Source organism: Pan paniscus, chromosome 10 (genome assembly GCF_029289425.2).
Source record: "Pan paniscus chromosome 10, NHGRI_mPanPan1-v2.0_pri, whole genome shotgun sequence".
NCBI classification, from domain to species: domain Eukaryota; kingdom Metazoa; phylum Chordata; class Mammalia; order Primates; family Hominidae; genus Pan; species Pan paniscus.
In genome coordinates this window covers 27,547,094-27,566,779 of record NC_073259.2, presented here as the reverse complement: position 1 = coordinate 27,566,779, position 19,686 = coordinate 27,547,094, and the positions used below count along the sequence as shown (strand labels likewise).

General features: G+C 36.9%; 1 protein-coding gene across 9 annotated transcripts in view; it reads right to left on the bottom strand.

The window, feature by feature from the left end:
* GRIP1 (glutamate receptor interacting protein 1) overlaps window positions 1-19,686 on the bottom strand; it is a 726,419-nt gene that overhangs the window by 445,700 nt on the left and 261,033 nt on the right. For 3 of the 9 annotated variants that reach the window (XM_034935489.3, XM_034935492.3, XM_034935491.3), the window contains exon 1: window positions 9,898-19,351. The exons of 4 other annotated variants lie outside the window; for them this stretch is intronic. In XM_034935489.3, the coding sequence (XP_034791380.2) occupies window positions 9,898-10,030 (133 nt within the window). In that variant the 5' untranslated portion in view covers window positions 10,031-19,351. Of the gene's footprint in view, window positions 1-9,897; window positions 19,354-19,686 lie in introns of those variants that run through there. 2 more of the 9 variants (XM_034935485.3, XM_034935493.3) reach the window with 2 other exon arrangements.

The window sequence follows — 19,686 nt, the reverse complement described above, 5'->3', positions numbered from 1 at the left end:
ATGGAGAGGAATAGCATCGGAATCATGGATATGGCAAACTAAGATTCTTACAGCCAGAGTATGGTTTTCTAAACTTCCTAATCATTTCAAATACATGAATAGTGACTACAAAGTAATGAGATAGGTTTCTGTGGGTGGCTTATGGGAATCAGTCTTCTTCACAGCTTTTTAAGACAGAAACATCTATAGATGGTCCAGGCACTGTCTTAGATGCTGGAATACAAAGATGAGGATATGGCACTCACAAAAGAACACTGTATGTAAGTAATCACAAAACAATGGAGTAATTGGGGGTGCCATTCACATACACAGGGGCTCCAGGGCTAACCCTTGGGAGAGTGAGCAGGGTTGTGGGAAACTTCACATGAAGGCAGTGTTTGAAGCAATGGGAAGTGTATGGGGGAGGATACGATTAAAAATATACCAAGTTCACAGACTTAAATACTTACGTTACTTCTATTCTGAGCTGTGTAATCTTGAGTTAGACATTTTCTCTCTTTAAGCCTTAAACAATTACTGAGCAAATTACTCTGTTGTTAGAGATATTAAATTTATGTAAAATCAGAGGGCTGGATTGGAAGATCCCAACAGTTCTTAGGTTTAAAATTCCTTTTATGCCTGATCATCTTCCAAATAGTGCTAAAAACACCATTACGCAGAAGATTTGGAATTTTTAAGAATAAAAGAGAGAGGTGTTTGTTCCTATAAATCATGAAAACTTGGCATTGGTAGATAAAACCAGCCATAAATAACAGTTTTAAGGTGATGGGGATTCCCCAATCCTACTTCAATAATGAAAGACCACTGTAAATTCATAAAGTGGAAATTTACAACCAACTGCTGAGCACCCGTACATCTCACCCTAAATTTTAACAGCTGTTCCCCTAAAAGTGATCACGATTATAAGCAGGGTGAAATGTACTGAGCAAAGTTTTTAAAGGTATAAGTTCATATTCATGTCTTCAAAATACTTGCAGAAGTTAATTTTTTGCAGGCAGATTACAGTTTACAAAAACAAGTATTAACCAGAGCTGTAATCATTTGTAAAACTTTCCACTACAGCAATTTGTTAACCTATATCCAATTTTTAGAATCAGCAAGGATGCCACTGTTGGCGTCACATTCCATATTGCTTACATTTGACATGTGCCTAGTTTTATCTCAAAAATGGGGCTTCACAAATCAAATGTTATTTTCTGCACCTGAAAATTCATGAACCACATACCACTGCCAGCAGAAGCACAATGTGAAAACATAAGCCCAGCTTAGCAGTAATCAAAAGCACCTGTTTTCACAAAATGTTTGCCACTGTTCTGAAACTACACATAAATTTTAAGTTTGTTGGCTAGACTCAATCGTGAAAAGCAGTTCAGATAATTATCAGAAAACAGGAATTTCATCTTACATTAAATTTATTTTTAAACATAAAAGTCCAATCCTCTGAATCATATTTAACAAATAGTAAGTTATGTAGAAAATAACTTATTCCAACAAGCAACATACAATTCCCTGTTTATCTATTGATAGTAACATAATCTACAATAGCAATATAAAGGGTCTAATTCTCCACAAAGCACAGAAGATGGTGATGCTGTGGGCTGTAACCTGAAAGACCCTGTACAACTTTGTGCACTTTCTGGAAATAATTTCTTTGACATATAATCTTTCCTTGGACATACAAAAGCCATTAAGAATCTTTATAATGGAGTGTACTTGAAAGACTAGGGAGAAGCATAAAATAATTTTGTTCTACAGAAAACAAACAACGACTATAAAGCAATCATACATTTTAGTATCCTCTGATGACATGGTAAGTGTACTTTTAGCTTAAGAATCATGCTCAATGGATGTTTAGGATCCAAATACAGAGAAGATTATGACACACTTACTAACACTATTCTACAGACAGAGCAAACCATCTTTTCATACCCCCAAATCACCACCCCCACTTTAGACAATCCCTAACTTTGCAATAGTATACTAACAGAAGACTCCTCTATGTGAATAGCAACAGCAGTCCTGCAAAATAAAGGTTTTCTCCAGTAACTATGTCCCCTTTGGCCACAGTCGTCTTTTACCTGTTAGTGACATATTGCAAAAAGACTTTATGATTAGGCCTGGTTTTAAATCTACATTTTTCCTATTCTGAGTGCATTATTCCTAGGAAAAAATGGATTCGGAATTTAAAAAAAAAAACTGATTTAACAAATGAATGTCAAGGAAACAAGCCATCCAGAAGATGGCAAGGGAAGTACTGTATTAGAATGAATACACTTTTATCTCTGGAGGCTTTATGCCCCAGCCTCCTATCCAGATTATACAATGACTCCATCTCTTCAATCAGGGTCATCCCAACATCCTGTTCTCCAAGAAGGAACACTGTATCTCAAACGCTCACCCTTCTCAACACCTCCACCACTCCATCCCAAAACTTTGATCTGGTTTTCTTCATTGTACTTGCCACTAGTTTTTCTGTTTTCTTTTTAGCTTGCTGACTCCACTAGGGCAAGGACCTCCTCTGTCTTCTGTACCACGGTATCTCCAGCATGTAGAATGACTCTTGACACGTGCATCATCAAGTAATTGCTGAATGAATAAAAATGGTGGGATGCTTACCACAAATACAATCTTCCTATTCTTGAAAGAATAAAGATGGTAAGAAGAAAATTCAAGCATTATATTTTATTATTTACAATATTATTAATTATGAATAACTTATTTAGTCACAATCTCATACTATTTTGAGCCAGTTCAAATAATTTCTAAAACAGAGATCTTCAAAGGTTTGGATATCAACTGAAATTCAGCTCAGTTTCTACATATCTATAAACCTACTTGCTGACGTTTAGTTTAAATCTACAGATCCAAATAACTCAGTCCCATGGTTGGATGTTTCAGAAAAGCTTTTTGGTTGTAAGATTATGTAATAGTTAGTGAGATAGTGGGGTAGAATTCTAACACTTCAAATTTTAAAAAGCAGATTAAAAATTCTATTATATTCTAATACACCACTAGGCATGTTTCCATCTGGCATCATGGTGAATGATCTGGTGAGAGGTACATGGGGAAGTTGTGTGTTCCCTCTAAAACAAGACTTAACTCTCTAAATGAAAAGTAAGGGCAAAGAATGTTAAATGCACTGCAGTTATGCTGCTAAGCTGAATGTCGTCTGTCTAAATTTGCCCACTAGCTATCCCCTTCTTCCAGCTGTTTGGGATGTATGCTGCCCTGGGGAGACACAGCTCTACTGACTACACCTGCCAGTGATTCCTCTCTCTCTGGGGTCTTCAGCACTCTCCACTGGGATTTAGAACCCCATTTTACAAATAGGAAACTGAAGAAGCATACTGACCCAGGTGATTCATCCAAAGTCACATAGTTTTTTAGTCCCATTAAGAGAATTATATTTTGGGAGGATGGGAACTTTTATGGAAAGAATATAGTTGCCATCGGTGGCATTTATTACTATCAAATGAAAATAACTAAAGAATCATATTTTCCAAATAAGAGCTTACCAACACTATCAAACTTGAAACTAGCTGATCTGAGTTCCAATCTGAGTTCTGGTCCTTTCTAATTCTCTAACCTAGAGACCTTAAGGACTGGAATTAGTGAATACAACCCTGAGAGGAGCCTCTTGATCCTTCATGTCTGTCTCCTTTGGATGTGGGCTTGATTCCCTCCCAGTCCAGAATGGTTTCTCCATGAGCACAGTGCACTGAGTTGAATTTGCAAACTCACACAGGAGCATTCTGATTGACCTAGCTGTTTATGAACAGACAAATCACTAAAGACTAAAACGTGGTAGTTTTCTATAATTGTAACCCAAATTATCACAGTTTTGATCAATCAATAATGACAGAACTGAAGGAGAAACAGGAGCATTTTAAATATGAACATTGCTCTTCCAAGGGGAATGAAAAAGGAGTTTTAAGGCAGACAAATGATGACCACTACATCATGCAAACAGAAAGCACTAGAATATGCTTTTTATTAAATAAATAGAAGCCTTGGTGATCTTGTGGAAATCAACAAAAAATAAGTAGAAAACAAGAAATAAAAATTACCACATGGATGTGGGCCCAATACAGAGCTCTTCTGTGTTTGTATAGTTAAAACAGAAATAGCATTGAAGGAATTACTCACCTCCACATGCCATATGTTACATCCGTGAAAGAGTAATGTGAATAAAAAGGAGGCATGAAATCTTATTGCACATTAAATTCAATAGAGTCTATGTTTATTTGGGTCAAGATATAGATTTTGAACACATATTGTATTTCTTGAAATAAGCCAGCAACTTAACATATAACTTACAATGTATTTAAAGGAGGCATAGGTTTATTCAGTAACTTGCCTTGTCTGGAAATGAACATGTTCACATTGGAAGGATTTAAATGAAAGCTGGATGTCCATATAGCTGGGATATTGAAGAAGGACCTTCTATTTCAGATAGCATGCCGTACTAACTGGACTCCGAAGTCCCTCCTAACTCTAATACTGTTTGAAATAATTATGCCATTTTAAGTCCCCTGAAATAATATTCATTGATGAAGGTAGCTATATTTGCAAACCACAGAGCAAATGAGAGGTGATACAGAAAATCACCTCTGGTTTTTGAGCCACCGACAATCACTTTAATTAACATCATCTGTAAATATAATATCATGTTAATTTGACTTGCAGTATTAAATCAGGAGTTTGTTTTTGTTCAGGAGTTTAAGATAAGATGGCCTACTGTTCAAAAAAATAAAGCCACCTATCAGGGAACTAAGTAGTTACAATTTATATGTAGATGATCCTGGACCTTAAATATCATCAGAAGGCTCATCAGTGAGCTAAAACAAAAGTGGGGATGAGAGGTGAAGGACCAGACCCAATAAGGGAGTCTGGCTGCTATTCCCAGTTCCACGACAATCAGTGGGGACTACGTAAGTTGATTAACTTGTTTGTATATTAGTTACTTTATCTAAAAAAATACTCAGGTTGACAAAGTAGATTCTAAGGTCCCTTTCAACTTAAGTATTTCTTTATTCCATATAGAAAAAAATATAGCTTGAGACAAGAAAGTTGGTCATACAAAATAACCAGCCCATGGAACATGATAGCCAATCAATTTTCAACAAGACAAACATACTATAGATGGAAAGCAATTCTTAGGGAAGAAAAATAAGCAGTATAGTCATAAAACAAGCAAGTTTGCCCTATTTCTTTATAATTGATGTTTCTTCTAATTCATTCGGGATTTTTTGAGTTAAACTAAATACAGCCAAGGCTTGAATCATTCAGGATTTCACATCCAAGACCTGTCAGTCTGATGATCCCACTATTTTTAACATAGAAATAAATGGCTTCTATGCTTGTAAGCACTAGAGAAGTAAGGACAGCCTATGAAATGTGCTTCCCTCTCTCCTTCCTTTTCCCCTCCCCAGTTCCTTCCTCTTCCCTGTCATCCCCCACAGACTGAGGAAGGCAAGACTCCCTTTGATTATGTGTTCAGCTCTTGCACATATTTCTGCACAAATCAGGCATCTTTCCAAAGTATATGTCAGAGTTCTCACTCTAGCCTTGTGGCACACTTATCAAGAAAGAAAGTCCTAATTAGACGTCAGTTTCCTGAAGCAGAGAGGGTGTGGTTACATGAATTTACCAAGGGGGGAAAACTCTAAAGGAACCAGTAAGAATAAATTACTTATCTAATCACCCACACCACAGCCTAAAAATTATCATTCTACAAATACCACTGTCAATATTGTTTTTCCTCTAAGAAGAACAATGCATCGTGTTTTTCAATGACATGAAAGAAAGTGAAGCACCCTTTTAAAATACGATTTGAACATCTAAGGCACTTTAAAGCCTGAATTGCCTAACTAGGAATTGTAAATGCATACAATGCATCATAAAATAATTTAGCTAACAATGATTTCATACACACACATCACAATTACTGCTGAATATCTATTAGAATAGGCAAACAACAACAACAAAACAACAAATGAAATAATTTGTACATACAAATGACCCTTTTATTCAGAAGGTCTAAGCCATATTCATGTTCCTCCCTCTCTCCAGTTTCCCTGAAATGACCTCAGTAAGAAAAGTTAATTGGTCACTAATGACTGCCCTGAGAGCTTTCCCAGACAGCTTTTCTTCAATCTAGGAGAGTCAGGAAGACCAAGAACAGCAGTTACCATGGAGGAGTCCCACTCCTAATTCCATACTATTACACAGGTGTATAAGATGCTAGCGCTGTACATGAGAGTGGCTCACATATCTCTATTCATAAGAGAGAAACAAATTCTTCTTTCTCAAGTAATTCAGCTGCATGGACAGCAAGAGGTCAGGATTGTTATGTATAAGAACAGTGTTAAGAGATTGCTTCTTTAATATACATTATCTGTCTTATAGCTGGAATATTATCCAGTGTGGTTAAATAAAAATACACATGACAATAGAATCATTTTATTTTTGTATGACAGATGAATTAACATATGACCTGCCAGAGCCTATAAAAAGACATTACCATAACACAGTATTTAGCGAAAAACAAAAACACCAAACATAAAAAAATGGAATGTTAGGGTCCTTTTCTAGCTCTTCACTACATTCAAGTTTATGACAGTTTTGTAATCAAAGCAAGTTTTTCTCAAGGAAAAATACCAAATGAATCATCTTTGTGAGAATTTCAAAAAGTAAATGGTGCTTCTTGGTGGATACGATTAAATAAAAAATGCAGTCTCGGATTTACAAACATCTTCAGAATTTCAAAGGTTTATCAAAATTCTCCAACACTACTTAATATTCAGTGATAGATTATGACCCTAAAGTAACAGGAATTCTCCCCACTGAGCATTCCTGTCAGAAAAACAATTCCCTCAGGATATTTAGGTGATTTCTTTTTGCCTTAAATACCAATGAAAATTCTCCAGTCAATACCTTTACCTAAATTGTTTTGGAAATCAAGCAAAGTTCAAAATATATACAATATAGTTCTATAACTGGGAAAATCTTTAGGGACAAAGCCACCTTGTATCACATTTTAAAAGACTAAAACCCAGAAATGTTTGGTGACTTACCCAAAGCATGCGTCTGTCTAGTTTACTTAAACTCTAACTCTAGAATTATGAAGGATAGATGAGTGATGAAAGCAGTTTTTAAAAAAATCAAACATGGCCATCTCATGTACATTGACACACATCAAGTCAATATAAAGTCAGAGGAGATTTAAAATCATTCTATCATCATTGTCACTGCTAAAACTGAGTTTTGATGGAATTTCAGAAAAGTCATCTATTATTAAAATAACTTCTTTTCCATAGCATTTCACCCTATGGACATTTTAATTCAGACTCTGGCATTTAACAAGATTATAAGTGATGCTGTATTTAAGAGGAAGGAATGGGTGGTGAAATTCTAAATCAGAACCCACAATAGAAGAGACATTAGGATAAAATTAAATATCAGAACTGGAAAATGTACTACAGGGAGGACAGATTTGGAGAATTTTCTGGGAGGTTTTTTTTAGCTGACTATTTCATTATTACACATATAAAGTTCTTGTGGCAATCTGCTCTAAAGGAAAAACTGACAAGACAGAGGGTTAAGTTTCTTTCAAGAAGTAAACACTCTAGGGAGAAAAAGAAGAATGACACTTCTGGTTCATCAATAGCATCATTAAAATGTGAACATCATCAGTAAATTCCAGCCTTAATGTAGATAGTTTTTCTAAGCCGTCTAGAGAAACACATGGGGTATAAACTTTTAAATTATGCCAAAAACTAATTAAAACAGATATGTTGTAGATGTAATTGAATTCAACCATATTACCCATTTGAGAGGACTGGTTTTAAGGTCAGTCTCACTCTTTAATGCTTTTCTACAGCTCTAAGATGTAAGTGGATGTCTCCCCTACCCAATTCAGAGAAGCCCTGAAACCGAAGCCAAAAGATGCACTGAGAAGTCATTGTATTATATGACTTATCTTCTTTAAAAGCCCTGACTATTTGACATTTGATGAAATGCCAAATCCCAAGTGCCTGAGTCCACTCTGACACATTCTGTTTATTATGTAGTAGTTTCAAGTTGGGGACCCAATTTGCAACTAACTCCACAAGTTACATATTACATAATGGGTATGTTCTGATAAATCACAGGAAAAACATGTCAGTTTCATATCTAAAGGAAATGACTTTTGATATTTAACATCTTATCCTTAGCATGGCCTTGACAAATGAGATAAAACGTGATTCTCTTTGAGTTATTTCACTTAATGTATAAAGACTACTTACTATCTTCATTATATAACTGTCCTAACTCTAGTTTGGGAATATTTCTTAGATACCTCCATATATAGTTCTTCTTGTCAAGACATTTTATAAACTTACAGAATAATTCTATTGTTTTTAAATTCTTACCAAAGCTAGTAGTATGTAGGCATTTGAGAAATATTGTTCAATTCTATTTCTACAAACATACATCATGGTACAAACCTGAGATGGTATGAATCTGACTCAGTATATATTGACTGCAAAAAATCTGTACAATGTCTACCAGTCTAATTAAAAGTTAATAAGCTCCTTTTATTCAGTTTCTGAGTTTTCAGAATTACACATGCAATCTGACAATATTTTTTGATGTGACATAAATTTTAGTTAAATTCTAGGATATATTATGGAAACAAAATTTAGGAAATAGAGTGTCACTCTATCAGAACACATTATTCATGTGCACACATTTAAAAGAGAAACATCTCTAAAACTCCGAGGTTACTCAGGTAAAAGCAATACAGCCACATTATTCAAGCAAATATCAAATAATTACAATTTTACATTCTTGTGTTATTGCCACCACATGAATTTTCAACCCTCAGTCTTCATCAATCACAACAGAATTTCTAGCATTTAGAAGGAATTCTCATGGCTTTCAATACCACAGAAATTGGGATTTAAATTATTTATTAGTTAATGCTCAGAGGTTATAAGTGGGATGCATTCATGATTAGACATCAAAAGGCCAGAACGAATTAGAATTGAAATACAAGTTTATAAAGATCCTTATTGAAGAAGACAAATAAATAATTTTTAGCTTTTTAAAAATGTAGATCATACATAACTGTCATCTTCCCCCATTTGGGGCACATCATAAACTCAGTGATCTCTGTGCATAGCTGCTTTCTCTCTGCACCCTTAGGCATTTCTGGGCATTTTAAATCTAGTGGGACAAGTCTAAACCTTACCAGAAACTTAAAGCGCTGACAGATAAAAGAAAACTGCTAGTTCTCTTCTATTTATAAGCTAATTTTCAAATGTCTCAATATAGACATATTACGCATACTACAGGTATCACTGCTTCTAGCTGACAGCAAATAAGAATTAACCTTATTTAATAACAAAATTGTAAGCATGCATCAGAGAAAGGTACTTGAACTTCCTTGTACAAACAACACCTCAGATTAATCACAGATAACTGTCTAGAAGTCTGTATCAGAAGCATTAAGCATTAACATCAACTTGAACATGAACAATTATTTCTTCCAAATGAGCTAGCCTTCCCTATTCTGAAAGAAAAAGGAAAGCAACAACTACAACAGAGCATATTCTGGCCACCTACTACGTTGGCTTGCAACTTTTTTGAATGGCTTATTAAAATAACATAATTAATTTCACTTAAAATATTAACGATGTGTACAGACCTTGGCTGGTGACACTGTCTAGATGCTATTATCTAATGGCTGTTCTTGCAACAAATCAAGCAAAACATAGCACTTCAGTACTTACAGACTGCTCACAGAGAACACCATCTGAGAAACCTTTTGCATTTAAGATTAAGGCTCCACACAAGGTTTATTGTTAGCCCCAGCATGCGAGAAGGAACCGGAGGATGGAGAGAAGCGCTTACTTCGAAAATGCTCTGAAGCGTAATAATAGACATCCTCATAGCCCTCGTGGTAATCCTCTTCTGGTCGGTACTTTTTCCCCTTTCTTCTCCTAGATCTTCTTATCGCCTTGACAAAACCCAGGAAGCGGTCCATCTCTTACTCACCGTGCAGCGCGGCACAGCTAGCACAAGAGCACAGCAATAGCCCAGCTGCTCTGCGAGCCGGTGGAGCATGAATGACCAATACCAAACCTGGACCAGGACAGCTACCCTTCTATCTACCTCTGGGCTACCATCGACACGGCGACTTTGGTCATAGGAGGGGAAAGAAAATAATAGCGATATGGGTTTACCTTGACAATATTTCTCATTTAGATCAATAAACTGTCAAATCTGTAATTTAAAAAAAAAAGAGGAAAAGAGAAAGAAAGTGAAATGGTAATAAAAGACTAAGAAAAAACAAAGAGCAAAGCTTTGGACTTTAAATAGCTTCAAAACAAAGTTCAAGAGATTCAGCTGAGGCAAGAGGAGTCCCAGCACGAGAATTTCACTATCCAATATCTCCATCATCTCATCATCGGGGCGGGGGTGTAGGAGAAGAGAGGGGCGGGGAAACACATTAGTCAATGGACTGAACCAAAGTTAGAGACTGAACTGACTTTCCTACCTGCTAATCCAACACCCTAATCCTAGCCCACATTATCTCAAAACATGTGCTTGGGAAACCTCTTGAAAAGCTATTGTTTTGCAATGGGCGTACTGATTAACCCTTTGTGCTCCCTTGCATATCAAATTAATAAGCAGCAAAGTGGTTTCATCCATATGCACAGCCCTCTTGCTGACAGGAGTGTGCAGTATGTGTTAATTGGAGCAGCAGGGAGAAGGCTCAGCAGCTGCTTTCAAATGACACGTTTACCCACTGGGCATTAATGTATTCCAATCACTGTTTGATCTAAATATTAAAATGCACTTCACAGAGAAGCTTCTCATAGGCTTAGTAATAGCATACCATAATCAGCAAATAAAGGAAACTGCCTGGTTTAAGGGAAAAGAAATACAAATAATCCAACTCAACTTAGACTGAACTCAAATATAAACCTAGCTCAATTGTTACATTTTTAAAAAAACATGAAAGTAAATGGGCTAAACAGATAACAAAACTTAATTCTTCTTGGTGAAGACAGTGGAAAGAGAAATTTCATAATATGCTCACATGCTGTTCATCCTTTATCTCTAAAAATCACAAGCTTTAAAAAATTATTTTTAAGAACAACAATCAGAAACACTTCATAGTAGACGAGAGAGGTACTCTAAAGTCTAGAGAGGTCAGCATTAATCATGAATAATTTTTTTTTCTCTATAGCTTCTTTCTTCTTCAGGTCTTTAAGCGAAAGAGAACTTTTAACACCAGGAAAAATCTGATTAGTTTACAATATAATTAATCAAGCATGTCAGCATATTACCTATGAAACTAATGATATACTGCAGCTCCATGTTCCCAGAAATATAATTTTTAAAAAGTCTTCTTACTGAATAAAGATAGTTCAATATCTGTGTAATGTCAAGTTTGTAGGATCATCCCAGAGGGAACTGACTGCACTTTGCACTCTGTTAGATTCACAAGCAATTTGTCTGTCTTCTTGATTTACACAGTTCCCTATTTTCAGATATAAATTGATAATGATGGAGTAGGGAGAAATTTACTTAGAAAGGCAAATATTCATCAGCCAAGAACATATCGCGTCTAAAATATGTAGTTACTTTCAATGGTTCTGTGAAGTTCCTTTATTCCCAGAAGTTTCCCATTTTGTATGCCTTAGGAGTAAGTTTGTGGAAAGAAACACTAACTTAATGATGCTGACAAAAAGATGCTACAAAATGTTTTATGAATATCTTTAAATTAAAAAAATCACTTGTCCTTAGGTTTCTTTTTTCTTTCTTTCTTTTTTTTTTTTTTTTTGGTTTCAAATCCTTTATTATTCTGATTCCCTCAACCAAAACAAACTAGAACAATTAACAAATAATGAATGAGAAATTTGAAGATCTGGATTTTAGACCTGAATAGTCACTAAATATATGACAATAATAATACACAATCTTTTAATTTAACCTAACAGCTCTAATAATGAGGTGAATGTAATTATACCTCTATGGATGAGCAAAAAAAGGTTCAATGGTGTTTTAGTGGTTTGTCCAAGATCACAAAGCTAATATTATCACGGCAGGTAGTAGCGGGTATTTTTCATACCAGTTCAGAGATTATTTTGTCTATCTAAGAATTACATGCATTCAAGTTCATTCTTTTCTATGTAAATTTTCTCTTGAAATGGAATTTGAAAAAATTGTCAACTTTCATTTTTAATGGACCACACATATATCTTGGTTTATGTGATTAATTCAAGTATATGTGTCCCCCAGAGACACATTATTGCATTAGCAGGCAATAAATTTTACGCAACTACACTTGAATTTTAACTCTTAAATTAGTAGAGTCCATATTAAGTTTTGTAGTTTTAAGCTCCCAGTTCAATCTAAAAGGACTAACTTACAGAAGAGATGGTGCTTTACTCTTTAATACAAAGAAGATCCCTTTTGCATAGAACAACTTAAAACATTTCACTAGAGTTTGATTTTTTAATTTTGGTATTTAAAGGGACTGATTTTCTCAAGCAGTGGTAAGCAACTATTTTTGCACAAGAACTAATGCAGACAAAGTAAAATTATCTACACACCAAACTCTGTTTTCAGAAATAAACAGAAATTGTACATAAGCACCTATTTTTTTTTTTACTTCTGAAGGATTACATTTGTTAACATTTCAGTATCTGTAATGATAGAGTTTTTATATGAGATGTGGTTTGGTGGTGCTGGGGAGGAGGAGTTCAGAGTTTAGCCATATATTTGAAGGCATACAGCAGAAGGTGTAAAAGCTCATTACAACAATCAGAGACGCTTGGGAAGCCAGGATAAGGAAGCTGTTATTTAGGGGAGGTCCACTTGGGTCACAAAGAATGAAAGGATGTTGCAACAGATGATGTGAAGGAGGGAAAGCATGAGTATATGGGCCACAATCTGAAAGACAGAAGACTAGACACCGGGTGCTCTGCCTGAGGGGTGGCGGAGGTAAACGAGATCATTTTATTCAATTTTCCTGGGTCCATATTTCTTGATATGGTTTGTATCTGTGTCCCCACCAAATCTCATGTCAAACTGTAATCCCCAGCATTGGAGGTGGGATCTGGTGAGAGGTAACTGGATCATGGAGATGGATTTTCCATGAATGGTTTAGTACCATCCCCTTGGTACTATTCTCTCAGCAGTGAGTGAGTTCTCATGAGATGTGGCCCATTAAAAATGTGTGGCACCTGGCCAGGCGCGGTGGCTCACGCCTGTAATCTCTGCACTTTGGGAGGCCGAGGCAGGTGGATCAAAAGGTCAGGAGATCGAGACCATCCTGGCTAACACGGTGAAACCCTGTCTCTACTGAAAATACAAAAAAATTAGCCAGGCATGGTGGCGGGCACCTGTAGTCCCAGCTACTCGGGAGGCTGAGGCAAGAGAATGGTGTGAACCTGGGAGGTGGAGCTTGCAGTGAGTAGAGATCCCGCCACTGCACTCCAGCCTGGGCGATGGAGTAAAAAAGTGTGGCACCTTCCCCCTCTCTCTCTTGCTCCTGCTCTGGTCAAGTGAGATACTCACTCCCCCTTTGCCTTTCACCATGACTGGAAGCTTCCTGAGGCCTCCCCAGAAATAGATGCCGCTATGCTTCCTTTACAGCCTGTAGACCTATGAGCCAATTAAACCTATTTTTTATACATAACCCAGTCTCAGGTATTTCTTTATAGCAATGTGAGAACGGACTAATAAACTTCTGAATTTTTTCCCATCTTCTACACTAAAATGATCCATGTTTAGCAATAAAGGGCAAACCTAAAATCTTTGTCAATTCTTGGTTGTATTATAATGCTAACTGTTGTTTAACAATTGCTTCACAGTTAGCTATTATAATACAACCAAGAACTGACAGATTAGTACTGTAGTTCAAGTCCATTCAATTAGGTGTACCACTCTTTGCGTAGAGAGAATGGCCCTTTCACTCCATACCACAAACTCCAGTAAGAGGTGCTATTTATCAGTTATTGCACTCTATATTCTAAAGTGATGCGACAGTTGAGAAGTTGCAAATGGCAGTTCACAGAATGGCAGTTTATCTCCCACAAATACGTTTTGTTTGGCTCACATGAATGTTTGTGGTTTTGTTCTTGGTTTTTTGTTTTTTGTTTTTTTGGAGACAGACTCTAGCTCGGTCACCCAGGGTGGAGTGCAGTAGCGCGATCTCGGCTCACTGCAACCTCTTCCTCCCAGGTTCAAGCGATTCTCCTGCCTCAGCCTCCCGAGTAGCTAGGATTACAGGCGCCTGCCACCATGTCCAGCTAATTTTTGTGTTTTGTTTGTTTGTTTGTTTGTTTGAGACGGGTTTTCACTGTGTTGGCCAGGCTGATCTCAAACTCCTGACCTTGTGATCTGCCCACCTCGGCCTCCCAAAGTGCTGGGATTAAAAGCATGAGCCACTGTTTTTCTGTTTTTTTTTTTTTTTTTTAACTGAGCAAACATCTAAAGTCAAGAGATTTCATAAATAAATCAAACGTTTGTTTTTGTCTTGAAATAGCAAAAGATTTGGTAACCTTGAGCCTGATTCCAATATGGCAACTATTGATTAGAGCTGAGTGGTGGCTGCCTGCCACCCATAAATAAACATGTGCTTTCCATTTAGCTAGAGTCCCTCCCCAGGGTCCAATTCAATCATTCAGTTACCACCTGGCCCCTGCAGGCATAAATGCTTGTGAACAATGGTTGAAGTACTATCCTGACTAGCCAGTCTCAAAACACTTATTACTTTAAAAGAAATTCCAGCACCCCTATATTTTGATGTAAAGAAAGCAGGCTATTATAATAAATTGGTTATCAGTTGAGCTAAATGTTCACTAAACTATAATATTAAATTTATTAGAAAAATTTGTTCACATAAGAAAATAGAGCAGTTTGAAGTATTCAACAAAATGCATTTCAACCAGCAAGGGCAAATATATGTTAACAAATATGTATTTTTCAAGTGCTAATTATTTTCTTTTTTGGGAAGTAGGCAATTGCCTATATAGCATTTACATGATTTCCGTAGTCTTCTGAACTGGATTCTTCATCCCCTTTTAGGAAAAAAGAAATGGACCAGCTATTGAGATTAAATCTTCAATTTATAACCTTTCCTAGATCAGCAATTAGGGAGTTCCCTTCAATGCATAATTAAATTGAGTAATGGTTATAGTATTTTTTTTTGAGTAACAGTATGAAACACACAGTCTATAAGAGAAATCTTTAAGACATTAAATTAATCTGGCCCTTTTAGATTTCATAGCATCTGCATGCGATGCCAATAATTGCTGCAGCCTTCATGTAGCCTTGGGAGAGATACCCTGACCTACTGAGGATGAGAATGGGAAAGAAAAAAACACTCTGTTCTCTGGCACTAATGGTATTCTCATTAGACCCACTCCTACTTTACTGTGGCAAATGATTTGTAATATCCCTTCTTACTAACTAAAACTCATAGATCATGTAACTCATGAGCACATAATTTAAACACAAAATGTCTTTTTTTTTTTTTGAGACAGGATCTTGGTGTGTTGCCCAGGCTGGAGTCCAGTGGTGCAATCACAGCTCACTACAGCCTCCACCTCTCAGGGTCAAGCGATCCTCCCACCTCAGCCCCCTGAGTAGCTCGGACTACAGGCATGTCTCACCACATACAGCTAATTTTTGTTTTGTTTTGAGACAGACAGGGTTTCACCATCTAGCTGATCTTGAACTCCGGAGCTCCAGCAATCTGCCCACCTTGGCCTCCCAAAGTGCTGGGATTGCAGGCATGAGCCACCACACCTGGCTTAAACACAAAATGACTTAATGCTGATATATATTTAATAATACGCATTTCAAATAAATGGATCTGAGGGCATTGCTACAACAGAAAATATAGTTAAATCCTTGCAACCACTTCTAATGAATAATTCTGAATTTGAGAGGGGATCAGAAGCCATTCCATACATCATACAGAAAATAAAAAGGTAGACAGGTAGATATCAGAATAAAAACCAGTATATTCACTGTACACTAAAACTGAAAAATATTTCATGTCTGTATAACAGTATTAGCTTCTAGGCTCAAATAATTATAAATAGATTTTCATTTATAAGAGTTTTTATTTGCCAGGCATGGTGGCTCACAGCTGTAATGCCAGCACTTTGGGAGGCCAAGGCGGGTGGATCACCTGAGTTCAGGAGTTTGAGACCAGCCTGGCCAACATGGTGAAACCCCGTCTCTACTAAAAATACAAAAACTAGCCAGGTGTGGTGGTGTGCGCCTGTAATCCCAGCTACTCGGGAGGCTTAGGCAGGAGAATCGCTTGAACCTGGGCGGCAGAGGTTGCAGTGAGCGAGATCACACCACTGCACTCCAGCCTGGGCAACGAGAGTGAAACTCTGTGTCAAGGAAAAAAAAGAGTTTTTACTGATAATAGTTATGTGAGGGTTGTACAGGATGCAGAATAAATTTTCTGTTTGTAACCACGTCTCCCTCGTTTTAATATTTCTAGCACCTTCAGCCACCATCCACAAAATGCTAGCAATAATCCCCAATCCCCAGCATTGTGATAACCCAAAATATAGAAAAAAATACTCATTATGTTTAAAAGACTTTTTCCACAAATAATTCTTAATTGGGTCTCTAATTTGATTCTGTCCAATTACTACTTATTTGTGTTGTTTATTAAAGCATAGAGCCACCTGCCTAAACAGTGATAATATACCCTAAGTTTGCTCATCTGCAAACTGGTGAATAAATTAAGCCAATTCATCCATCTGTGAGCTATTTCAAGGTCGACCCTCCATTGGCTACAAGATTTTGAGTTAAAAAGACAGTGGAGGACAGTGCTTACAGTTTGATAATGTTTGCTTACTGAGCATGAAATGAAATTTAACTGTGGCATATCTGCATTTGTAAATTTATTGTGGTTGTTTAGACTTCTTGCAAAATGAAATGTCAGGCAGTCATTCTGAGATTGCAAATATATTAGGCTTCAAAGGGCTCAGATAACTGAGGTAATTGAGTTTTCAAAGATTTTTTCTACTTTTTTTCTACCATATAGAATTAATATGTTCATTCAATAAGTGTAGAATGAGCATAAAAGAGCAAAAGCATAAAAATAATTTCTGAATGTAAAATGCTAAGTGTGCCATCTGACTATTATAAGGATTTCAAAAATGTTCATTGTATCGGAACTCATTTTTTCCTGAAGGTGTATGTGTCTTAGGAGGAAAGATTTGGACTAGAAAGTCTCTTCTAGCTACAAGATGTTATTATTTTTATGCAGCTAGATGCTTTGAAGTGATGAAAAATACAGTGCTGATTATAGTGTCTTTTAAGGTAATAGTGAGAATTCACGGAATCTATTTAAGCTCAATGTTTGACGGTTCTGAAGAATATATTACCTAATGCCTTCTATTTCCCGGAATTCATTCCATTTTCCCTGTCTCTCTCTGATTCTCTCTCTCTCTGACTCTCTCCTCTCTTCCTCCTTCCCTCCCTCCTTCCCTTCTTTCTCCTTGCCAACTTGTTCTTTTCAAGCTACTTGGAGATAAGAAAAGTCTATTTATTTTAAGTTATACATATTTATTTATTTATATTTGTCTCTTGGTTGGTTGGTTTTTACCCAAGTACTGAATTTCTAAAAGCTGAGAATTTTATTTATTCATTTGGCTACAGGAACATTTTCTTGGTATTTAAATTTGTTCCTGTGGTCTCACTTCTAAGTTGTCATAAATAATCTAATTTAAATTTCTCTTCTTTTCCATCTCTAAATGCATTGCCATGTGATTCATCTTTCCTGCCTTCTCGGCCTTTTTCTCTTAAAGCCATTTCTTTGGCCCCCAATCCTAGCTATGATTTACAAGCAAACTTATTTGGGTTAATAGCAAATATTTTAAAGCACTTGTGAGTTTTAGATTTTTTAACAGCCATTTACCCAATTTGAGTTATCCAGCATTTCTGCCTCTCCTTTTTACTTTTATTTTTATTTATTTATTTATTCATTTTGCGATGGAGTATCACTCTGTCACTCAGGCTGGAATGGAGTGGCGCAATCTTGGCTCACTGCAACTTCCACTTCCCGGGTTCAAGCAATTCTCCAGCCTCAGCCTCCTGAGTAGCTGGGATTACAGGCACCCACCACCATGCTTGGCTAATTTTTTGTATTTTTAGTAGAGATGGGGTTTCACCATGTTAGTCCAGCTGGTCTTGAACTCCTGACCTCAAGTGATCCGCCTGCCTCGGCCTCCCAAAGTGCTGGGATTACAGGTGTGAGCCACTGTGCCTGGCCTCCTCTTTACTTTTATTATTGAGCATTTGTCTGGTTCATTCGTCTGTTTGTTCATTTATTTACTCAATTGTTCTTCACACACATAATTACATGTTCGATATTTATTATGCAGTAGGTGTGGAACAGAATATGGAGGGAAAATTCTAAGTCATCATTCTCCTTGAGAGTAGCTTTAGTTACAAGTTCAAGTAAAGAGTTTAAAACTGTTAGCTTAAATTACACTTTTAGAATGTCTACAGCTCTAAGGATTCATTTTTTTGCCCTATAAAATGTATTTAGTGCCAGTCACATGCTAGATGTTTAATCCATCATGGCTTTGACCAACTTTTAGAACTGGTCCTATTTCACATTCTTGCTGGTTGATTTTGGTGTTTGACATACTTTTTAGGAGGAAAACATTAAAGGCCCTTGAATAATTTAAACAGTATGTTTCCATGAACTATGAAGAATATGTGCTTGTCTCACACTAAATCTGATTCATTTATTCGACAAATGCTTCCCGTGTGTCTCTAGTGCCAGGCACTATTCACACTCTAAAGATAGAACAGTGCACATGAGGGTAACACTCCCCTCATGGAGGTATATTATAGATGAGGAGGTGTGTTAGTCTGTTTGTGTTACTATAAAGGAATACCTGAGACTGGGTAATTTATAAAGAAAAGAGGATTATTTTGGTTCACGGTTCCCTAGGCTGTACAGGAAATGTGGTAAAGGCATCTGCTTCTGGTGAAGGCCTCAGGGAGCTTATGATTATGGCAGAAGGTGAAGGGGAAGCAAGTATATCACATAGTGAGAGAGGAAGCAAGAGAGAGGAAAAGGTGCCAGGCTCCTTGTAAATAACCAGCTCTCATGTGAACTAATAGAGAGAGAACTCACTTATCACCAAAGAATGACACTAAGCCATTCAAGAGAGATCTGCACCGATGATCCAAGGACCTCCCACTAGGCCCCACCTCCAACACTGGGGATCACATTTCAACATGAGGTTTGGAGGGGAGACACATCAAACCATATCAGAGGAAACAGATAACATGCAGTAAATACATCATCAAACAAAGTAATTTCCAATAGTGAGAAGTGACAAGGTGATGCAATGGAAGTGACTCTGGGGGCTATATTTGAATGGGGAGAGCTGAGAAAACATTACCAGGAGGAGACACAACTTGAGCAAAGACCTAAAAAATACAAGAAGATCCATCCAACCAAAGGTGTGGGGGCAGTACCTTTGATACAGCATGAACAGGAAGGATGACAATACTGAGTTGGCATTGTGCCAGGGACAGGAAGGTGACCACTGTGGAGAATAATAGGAGAGGAAGCTAAAGAGGCAGGCAGGGGCCAGCTCACCTCAGGCTTTCCAGGCCCAGATACAAATTGTGGGC